General features: G+C 35.6%; 2 protein-coding genes across 2 annotated transcripts; one reads left to right on the top strand and one right to left on the bottom strand.

Annotated features, from left to right (window-relative positions):
* Positions 1 to 822: 822 nt before the first annotated feature.
* Positions 823 to 1416, bottom strand: LOC127098438 (uncharacterized). Its single transcript, XM_051037037.1, has 2 exons — positions 1207 to 1416; positions 823 to 1116 (listed from the first exon to the last, which is right to left on the bottom strand). Exons 1-2 carry the CDS (start codon positions 1383 to 1385, stop codon positions 849 to 851), a joined length of 447 nt encoding a protein of 148 aa, XP_050892994.1. The 5' UTR covers positions 1386 to 1416; the 3' UTR covers positions 823 to 848.
* A 4681-nt stretch (positions 1417 to 6097) lies between these two features.
* LOC127094204 (pathogenesis-related protein PRB1-3) lies at positions 6098 to 6790 on the top strand. The gene has a single exon (XM_051033062.1). The coding sequence runs from the start codon at positions 6098 to 6100 to the stop codon at positions 6788 to 6790; it is 693 nt and encodes a 230-aa protein (XP_050889019.1).
* Positions 6791 to 10366: the final 3576 nt, after the last annotated feature.

Below are 10366 nucleotides of genomic sequence, written 5' to 3'. Positions count from 1 at the left end.
TTAATCCTCCATATATACAACATAATATATGATTCTTTGATCAACAATATACAACAACATATTCATGAGTTAGTAAAAGTACAACAACAATATACAACATATATACAACAACAGCATACAACAACAACATTCCATACATATATGTACAACAATATACAACCTAGCTATATGATTCTTTGATCAACAATGAATTGACACAATTCATCCTTCATTTCATCCAAATGAGCTCTTGAGTAAGATTTGTATTCCTCAAAGTACTACAATTAAGAGAATAAAACATATTCATGATTTAGTAACAAATTAGATGAAATATCCGATAATATTAAAATAAACCCTAAGTTATTATTCCATACCATTTTTGGGATGTCTATACGATTCAACGCAATGATATCTCTCATAAATCTCAATACAAAAAATCCGCAATCGGCCGAATTATTTTGCTGAGGACACTACACAGAAAAACAAACAATATATATATAGTTAATTTCTTACAAACACTATTATAAGCAAAAAAAACAAACACTATTATAAGCAAAAATAAGATACTTAATATATACCTGAACTCTGATCCAGGTAATGTCCTTCCTATTGCGATAATTCTTTTTCGATCTAAATTTTATTATTGCCCTAACAAAATAAAAACGTATATTGAGATCAATCTGACAGACATAATTAAATATACAAATACACACGAATATTTAGGGGAATTTCACTTACGCGTCAACCGTCTTCTTCATACTCGGATATTTACTCCAATCACCCGATAACGAATCGAGATAATACACTATTAGTCTCGAAAGATCCATAGCAACCAACACCCAGTGACCACTGTAAAATAAAACAAAAATTTAGATGAATGAAAATTTTCTACGTAAAAGATATACATAGATTAGAATGAAATTATTAGAAAGAAAATCTAACCCGTTGCCAGAATTAAACGGTAAAAAATACAAATTGGGTGTAGTCTTATCGCCGGCCGCCATGAATCTATCGACTAGATCATTCTTTACGGATGTTGGATTTTTCGTTATTAACGTTGCGTTGATACGGGAAGCAGCAATAAAATTGAAACGGTTACACAATTCAGTTCCCCGCAGCAATGTTACATACATATACCTTAAATAGAAACATAATAAACATTAGACTACTCATTGAAATGTGTAAATAAATTGTTCAACTAAGTAAATTATAGATTGATCGGAGTACCATATGTATGTATGAATGACAGCGATGCCCAATTCGTCGTGTTCAAAAAGTTGTTGCATGTCCTCCTTTGCAATTATTTCGAAATGAGCAGCTCCGAAAACACCTTCATCAAAATCTATAGTACGAATGGCCCCTTGCATAATATCGGACTCATTCACCATTTTCTCAAGACGCATCATAATTTGAGATTTTGTCCCGGACGTCGTTGGAGGAATATTGTTACCAGCTTTTTTCAACTTTCGACCGGGAACCTAAAAATTCATATAAATTAAATCATGACTTTTTGTGATGCAACAGAATCGTTGCGTATATAATTCAATAGGTATATATATTTGTACCTCTTTTAGAGATGCAACCGACTCGATGCGTCTTGAAATCCCTTTACCAACTTTATGCGTGGGTCTTGTAGGAGTCTAACATTACCATGTAATAAGGATTGATTAAATATCATAATTGTAGCTGAATTGAAATGTGAATACTAAAGATTCATAATCATTTAGAACATATATACCTCGGCATCTGGGAAAATTAGATCTGACGGCCATCCAACAAAGGATCTGACTACTTCTCGCATCAACGTTGTCTCTGAAACAACGTCAGGTAATGGTAGAAGCACGTCGGTATCTAATACAAGGCCAACCGAAACTTTCATATATCCCACCGGGAGGGGATTATGGTGAAGTAATTCACCCGAAGTGTTGTGCACTTTTCCCTTGCCAACCATGCGATAAGTTGGTGACGATAGATACAGCTGACAAGGTGAAATGCCCTAAACCAATAATAAATGTTATTGTTAACGTGTATATGTGTCAAGTAAAAAAGTGCTATTTTAATTTCATAATAACATATATAATTACCTCGGGAAATTTCGGTTGACAATTGATACTAGCTCGGTCACTAGTATCTTTTGCCTCGGAGGCGCACCTTTCCTCTCTATACCTTGCATTCTCGTTTTGCAGTTGGAGTACTTGTGCCCTTAACTCCGCCAAGGTCTCCATCACCTCTTTGTTGGTAGGATTTTTTGTTTTTGGTTTTTTATAAAATGACGACGGAGTCACACCAAAACCCTTACCCCTCACACGACCGGAATACTCAGGAACATTTAGTACTCGACTAAGTACGCTCCTGCAATCCTGGACCTCGGTTGAAGGTACGGTTTGGGATAAAGTCTACTGAAATATTATTAGAGGAGATTAAAAATGAATTATATGTCTAACAAAATTTTCGATATAATTAAAGAAATAATGTTACATATACTTACACATTCGTCATAAACAGTTTGGACCGCTTCAACGACAGCCCCATCCTTCCCAACCCGAGCAGCCTTCCATAATACGTGCTCCGGAAGAGATGTTGCGTCACTTTTCTCCTCGGCTAGCTACACATTGAATTAGATTATAAGATCATCAATTATAACATATTGTGACAATGTATAAGCTCATAACATTTGAATATACTCACAATTCTTTGTTGTAACCGTGCATATCCCGTACGCCCTTTTTTGTACGGATACGCGGGTTTTGATGCCCTTTTCCGATTTATGTCGCTTACTTCCTGGATAAAAAAGTTTAAGGCATATTAGAACCAAGTAACTTAACAATTGTATAATACCATAATTAATAGACATTACATGGAATTTTTCGTTTCTTCGTTTGGCGACAAAGTTATTCCATTCATCGGCTGAAATAATCTCGGCATACTTCATTGGCCGTTCTGCTTCAACAAATTTTCCTTCCTCATCCTTGAGAAATTTGTTGGACAAAAAGGATCGAAATCCTCGGAGTCTTTTTCCGGCCAATTGAATACAATATTTTTGCCGGCTTTCATCGATGTGAAAGGATCTCTAAAAAACATACACATGGAGTGTGTTATTATAAAGTAATATTATAACAATATATGGTCAACAAATAGTCAACAAAAAAAACATATAACAATATATGGTAAGTACCTGTATCTCCGACCATATTTTTTCTTTGCCAACCTTTAAGTCCGGACTTCTCCAATTATCACATGTAATCGGAATATGTTGTCGAACAAGGAAACCAATGTAACTTGCCAACATTGAACCGTTAGGCTCAATTAGTTGGTCTTCAGCACTCCAATGTACTTCAAATTTTACACCCTTGTCTCTTGCACGAATGATTGACTTCATAACCGTCAATCCTCGTTTGATTTCTTTTTCAACATTGTTACGTGATCCATTCGCGTCATGGGTATCGTCTTGGTTAGCCATTTTATCTGTAATATAGAAATGATTCAATAAGACCCAAGTAAGACAATGATTCAATACGTGAACACATTCATATACCTTCCATTTCTCATGCAAAAGACCTACTGCATGCAAAAGACCAATGCAAACTCACACACACCTACTGCATGCAAAAGACCAATGCAAACTTATGGTGTTTGGAACATGAACAAACTTGCATCCATAATCATCAAACTTCCAAGCACAAGCTCAAACACACTTCAAATGATATCAGTTTTCAATCAGAAATAAAAAACTCAGTTTGCCCTAAACAACATTAATCAACATAATGCACAAAATGTAAAACTAAGTTTAGAAAATGCCCTAATCAAACACATGAAGAAAGTGAACGGTAAAGATGGAGAAGAGAAATACCTTCAAGGTGACGGTAACGATGGAGAAGAAAGTGAACAGTGACGGTGGACGTGAACGTGAACGCAGCAGCAGAAAAAGGCGACGATGACGACGACGGTGAGGGAGGGAGAACGAACGGAGGACGAAAGTAATCGCAGTAGACGGTGGTCGCAGTAGAGAGAAAACCCAGTTACGTAAACGAAATAGCTTGTAGAGAGGGAAAATAAAGAGACATGCAGTATATGTTATAATTTTAATGTTTACTAAAGGGGACCTTAGAGGGCGCTTTTGTAAAAAAAGCGCCCTCTAAAGGGGGCATAAGAGGGCGCTTCTGAAAGCGCTCTCTAAGGCTTTCCAAAAGCGCCTTCTAAACTGGAAATGTACATGGACTTAGAGAGCGCTTTTTTAAAAGCGCCCTCTAAGGGTAACCTTAGAGGGCGCTTTCACTAAAGCGCCCTCTATTGTTGTCCCTCCATTTCCTCATTATTATTTTTTTGCTTCACTTTAGAGGGCACTTTGTTACAAAAGCGCCCTCTAAAGGGGGCCTAAGAGGGCGCTTCTAAAAGCGCTCTCTAAGGCTTTCCAAAAGCGCCTTATAAACTGGAAATGTACATGGACATAGAGAGCGCTTTTTCAAAAGCGCCCTCTAAGGTTACCCTTAGAGGGCGCTTTCAATAAAGCGTCCTCTATTGGTGTCCCTCCATTTCCTCATTATTTTTTCGCTTCACTTTAGAGTGCGCTTTGTTACCAAAACGCCCTCTAAAGTGCACTGTCTATTCCAATAGTATGCTCCTTATTTTTTCTCTTCACTTTAGAGGGCGCTTCCTACATAAAGCGCCCTCTAAGGGGCGCTGTCTATTCCAGTTTTTGGCGTAGTGATGGTAGAAGGTCTATAATATGGCATGTCTTTACTTTAGCAGGAAGGCCTATTTGTTGGAAATCATCGATTTAATTCATAATGGTCATGTATGGCTTACAAGATTGGTGAGAGAACTAGGTGTTAAGAAAGGTGAAGTTTGGTTGCATTGTGATAGTCAGAGTGATATTTATTTGAAAAACAATCAGGTTTATCATGTCGGGACCAATCATATTGATATAAGATTTTACAAGATCAGAGAGTTATTTACATATGAACAAATATCACTTGAAACAGTTCTTACTTCAAACAATGCAGCTAATATGTTGATCAAGATAGTTATTATTGACAAATTCAAGCATTGTTTGAATTTGTTACGTATTTCTAAATGTTAACCATGAGGTGTACCTCTCTAGTTGTCAGGATGTGACTGTCATGGCGGAAGTCTTTATAGGGGTTTGATATTCGAAAATATAGAGATTGTTGAGTATGATTTATATAAAGACAAAGAGAAACCCAATAAGAACATTTGAATTTAACATGGAAACTTCAAATATGTCTTAGACTAATGTGTTTGTCGTGGGTATGTGACCGGAGGCTTATAAGGATGGTAGTCTTTGAAATACTTGCTCCATAGTCCCAAAAATAGATATTATTGACCGAACTACATTAATAAATATCTATCGTATCATCGTCTTTTACTTTTATTTATCTTTAATCTTTTATATTGATCATTATTGTTGTAAGGTATATAGACTAAACCGAAGATTTTTAACTTACCCCGCAACTAAAGTAGAAGTACAAAACAACTTCTATATTTTCATTGAAAAATCTTTGAGGAATAAGTGAGAAACGAGAAAGAAGAGAAAAAGATGGAAGAAATATAGAAGAGAAATAGTAAAATATAATTTTAGAAATAGTAAGATATCATTTTTAAACATTGATTTAAAACTTAGATGCACCTCCTAATATTCTATTAAAAGAAAATCTAATCCATTATATTTTTATCATTAAAACTAAATTACTATTAACTACAGATGTTTCTCTTAAGTATTTAATCCAATAATCAAGAATGATCAATTAGTCAATCTTCCAGCCCAAAAAAATCATGAATATATTTTGACTATAGATAGACCACTGTCATGCGGACATCCAAAAACCACGCTATTTTTTTCTTTCTAGAATACCCATTTTGCTGGTATCCAAATTATCAAATTACCAAATTGTACACATAACTAACCCTATTAATTTTCATCCATGAATTTAAAAATAGCAAAATGAAGTCTAAGACCGTAAAAATCCTAAATCAACAAAAGAATCGTTACATTTTTCTGTTTTGAAAGGTAATTAACTTAACAAATATAAAACCCAACAATTTCTCCCCCTTAATTCTAACCGGGGCTCTCGCACAACACGAGTCCCCAATTTTCACAATGCGTACCTTCCTTTTCTTTACGGTTCTTCTCTTCTTCATCTTCACCGTAATCTCCTCCACCACCACCACGGTTGCCACCGCTGTCGTCGTCACCGCAACACCCGCAACACCCACAACACCCGCAACACCCACAACACAACAATCATCTGTGCCAGCTTCCCCCGTCAAAGGCCAACGCGATGGCCGCCGTCGCAATGCAGCTAAATTCTTCGGATACATTCGGACAAACCGCACAATGTATCTCCACAACCAAACCGAATTAGCGAATGAGTTCATGCACGCGCACAACTGGGTGAGAAAGGAATACAAACTACCGGCGTTAGCATGGAGCGAGGACCTCGCGGACGTCGCGAGGAAATATCTCTCGGAAAGGTACGAGGATTGTAAACTGGTTCATTCTACCGCGAATTTCGGCGAGAACATGTTCTGGGGGAAGAAACTGCACTGGACACCTTCTGATGCGGTTTATTACTGGTACATGGAGAAAGATTCGTTTGATTTCAGCACGCTCAAGTGCGAGCCACCACCGAAACTTTGCGAACATTTTACGCAGATGGTTTGGAGGGATTCTTCGCATGTTGGATGCGCGTTGCAGCATTGCAAGAATAGTGACAATGGAATGCTTATCGCCTGTGAGTATGATCCACCGGGTAATTTTGTTAATGAGAACCCTCTTGTTCATTTTACTTAACCAAATCATCCACCTAATATCAAACTAAGACACATGAATAAGTGTCTTTGTTTGATAGTTTAAGGATAATCTTATTATTATTATTATTTCTGACTCATGCTGTTTGTGGTTTTAATGTAAATTATAATAAATTGCATTACAGAGATTATGTATATGCTCCTTTTTATGTCTTCTTTATATTTTGGAGCTGTTTTTTTGTAATCTTGTTAATTTGGTTGTACTCTAGTTGCTCTAGCAAATTGTACATAATTCGTATAATTCGTTTGGTGTTTTTGAGCTACAATATACAAGTTAATTAGTTCAAACATTTTGAAATAATAGATAACATCTTCCATTTTTACTGCTTCTTGTTTGTTTTTAATTCACACTTGTAATGGGGGTAAATATGCTTTTAGTTGTTGGTAATCAAATCAAAAGTTCAATGCATATATATTAATTTTAATTTTAAAAATGTTTTAAATGTATTCATTTCATACATGTATATATTCATAACATTTACTATTAAAAACAGTTTGAATAACCAAAAGAAATTGAAATGATGTATAAAAACTTAAATAATAAGATGAATGAAATAAATGTGATTATTATTATACTAATAAAATTGCACATTATACATCTAATAAAGTAAAATATATTGTTATTGGATCTTGAAAGAGTCCAACCTATAAGTCAATCAATCAAGTGTGTATTATATAGTGGGTCATTGGTCGTCCTTGTAACATCCTGTAATTTGATTAAATTGTTTAATAAAATTATTAGTATTTTTGTAATTAATTAGTATATGATGTATTTTTAATTAAACATATATTTTGAATTATGTGTGCATGTGGGGTATCGATGGGTTGTAATGAGAGTATTGATGTAGCATTCATCCATCTCAAATCTTTTAAGTATCTCATTTGCATACCTTCTTTGGTGCAACATCAACCCTCTACTACTCTTGCAGAATTCGATGCCAAAGAAATATGAAGTATTGTCCATGTCAGACATTTCGAATTCCTTGCCCAGGTCATATGAAATCTTTGATCTCCTTCTTGCAGCTACTTATTATCAACAAGTCATCGACAAAGAGACATAGTATAAGCAGCTCAATCCTGCTTATCCTAACATATACTTCATGATCAGTTGTGCACTTTATAAACTCTTTCTTCCTTAGGAAGTCATCTATCTTCTTACTCTAAACTTTTCGAGTTTGTTTGAGTTCATACATGACTTTATGCAACATATATACCTTGATTTCCTTGCCTTGCTTCATAAAACCAACTGGTTGTGCTACATAAACTTTTTCATCTAAGGGGTCATTCAAAAATGCACATTTCACGTTCATCTGATACAGTGCCAGTTTTTCATGTTGCAAGGTCAATAACCAACCTGGTTGTTTTGATCTTAGAAATTGGATTAAAAACTAATAAAAATAGAGATAATTTTTTAACAAAAACTAATAAAGGATATAAAGATAATTTTTTAACAAAAACTAATCAACCATATAGAGATAATTTTTTAATAAAAACAAAATAAGCAAAATATGAGAATTACCATATAAAATTTAAATAGAATAATATTTGAACAAAAAAAATGGTTGGAAAAGAGTGACAAGAAGAAAAAGAAAAAAAATGGTCACATGGAGCTTCAAAGAAGCTTGTCGGCCTGGCATTTGAGTTGAGATGGAGAATGATGTTTGCTTGGAATTTTTCGGCGTGAATGAAATATGGTGGTGGATCTGTTTTGTGGTGTTTTTGAACAGAATTTGCAGTGAGGTGTTTGTGTGTTTGCAAGAGGTTAGCGTGGTTTCAAATTGTTGAATCAGTGGTTAGTAGATTATGGTTGGAGAAGTTGACTCGCAGATGGAGTAAGGTGTTTGCTTGGTTACTGCATGTGGTGTTAGCATCATTGGGTGGATGGAGATTGAAGTGGTGGTAAGGTGAAGGTTGTGGTGAAGTGGGGTGGTAGGAGTGAATGTGAGGTGGAAAGCTTGTTGGTCGGTGACGGAGGGGGACACAGAGGTTTAGAGGTTGTTGTAAGTCGTTTGGATGGAGGAGGTTAATGGATGTTGTGAGGTGAAGTTTCGGTCGTCAAAAACTTGAACAGAAGGTGTGTCGTGTTGAATCACGACAGACATAAGGTTTGAAGAACGGAGGAACGGTGTGGGTTACAAGGGAAGGGTGGTCGGCGGTGTGAGAAGTAGTGAAGGAGAAAGGTTAATGGAAAAGTTCAGTGAAGAGAACTAACTGATGGAGATGATGAGCAAAAAATGGACCTTGAGAAAGAAAGAAGGTTCAGTTGAAAAGGGGTGCTAACCGAAGAAGAGAAACAACAAGAAAAGAGAGGTAGAGTTCTGTTGAAAAATAAAGAAGACAATCAAATGTTTTTTTCTCACGGACTGAAACAAAACCTCTCCTTCTTTGATTGATTCTTTTTGTATCTTAAAAATTGAGGAGAAACCAAAACAATTAATGAGCGCCCTCGTTTTTGTATTCCTCGATCTCCTTTATTAATTGGTCTTCGTCCAATCTTTAAAAAGGAACCAACGCCTATCAGCCATGTGGATGGTTCAGAATTGTGGCCACCCTCTCTCTCTTGGAAATCCACAGTTATCCATTTTTTGGATGCCCCAAGAGACCGTTTTTTTTTCTTCTTCAGCCACTCATGAATGAGCTGGAAAGTGGGTGTATGTTGGAAAAAGAGGATCCAATGTGTTCCTTCAAATTTTTGATGCAACCCGAGTGATGTGTCATCTTCCTATTTGTTCTTTGATATTTTTGAATTAAAAATGAAATAAAAGCACACATTCTAAAATAATCGAAATAAAAATAAAAATGAATATATAGATAAATCTATTTATTTTTACGAACATGTTGACAAAAGAATAAAAATAAAAGGATTAAAAATGAATAAAAATTGGGTGTTAAAATGCTTTAAAAAATAAACCGAATGCACCAAAATGATCAGCGCGAAATAAACTTCTCGGAAACATACAGATTTTGATCAAATTTTAAAATAAAAATGATCAATTAAAAGACTCAGGCTGATCAAAATGCGACCGAAAAAGTGGTCTAAAAAATAAAACGAGCACGCCGGGTTATTCTACCTGGTTCTTGCTCTGAGTTCCCTGGTTCTTCTACCTGGACCTGTCGGACAAAAACACAGCTATCCCACGCATAAAATCACGAAAATATAATTAAAATATAATAATGAATGGAAATGCTTAAATATTATACCGGAAATAAAATTTACTTGAAAAGTATCAAAAATGCTTGCACAGTGTTTCAAAATCCTCAGTTTCTTGTCGTATCAGTAACGAAAACTTAATGCAAATGGTGACTAATCAAGGTGGAATAAATGGTGTGTTGTTGGGTGGTCTGGGTGTGTTGGTAAGTTTGTTGAGCTGATGATGATGGTTGGACCCCAAATTGGGATGTGTATGTGGGGGGAATGTCTTGATGTAAAGGTGATGTTGTTTGTTGGGTTGAAGAAGCTACACGTTGACGGGGATCAGTAAAAAATTGTGTTAGAGCAACGTGCGTAAAAGGAATTGACAAAAAGTAATTCATGTATTCTCTACCCGACTTAGACTCA

Source organism: Lathyrus oleraceus, chromosome 6 (genome assembly GCF_024323335.1).
Source record: "Lathyrus oleraceus cultivar Zhongwan6 chromosome 6, CAAS_Psat_ZW6_1.0, whole genome shotgun sequence".
Taxonomy (NCBI): domain Eukaryota; kingdom Viridiplantae; phylum Streptophyta; class Magnoliopsida; order Fabales; family Fabaceae; genus Lathyrus; species Lathyrus oleraceus.
This window is presented reverse-complemented; position numbering and strand designations above follow the sequence as displayed.

Excerpts from the sequence above, each read along its gene's own strand:
- LOC127094204 (XM_051033062.1), top strand. The coding sequence starts at position 6,098 with ATGCGTACCTTCCTTTTCTTTACGGTTCTTCTCTTCTTCATCTTCACC.
- LOC127098438 (XM_051037037.1), bottom strand. The coding sequence starts at position 1,385 with ATGATGCGTCTTGAGAAAATGGTGAATGAGTCCGATATTATGCAAGGG. Across the intron at positions 1,117-1,206 it reads GTCATTCATACATACATATG|GTATATGTATGTAACATTGC; the intron begins GTACTCCGATCA and ends TTTCTATTTAAG.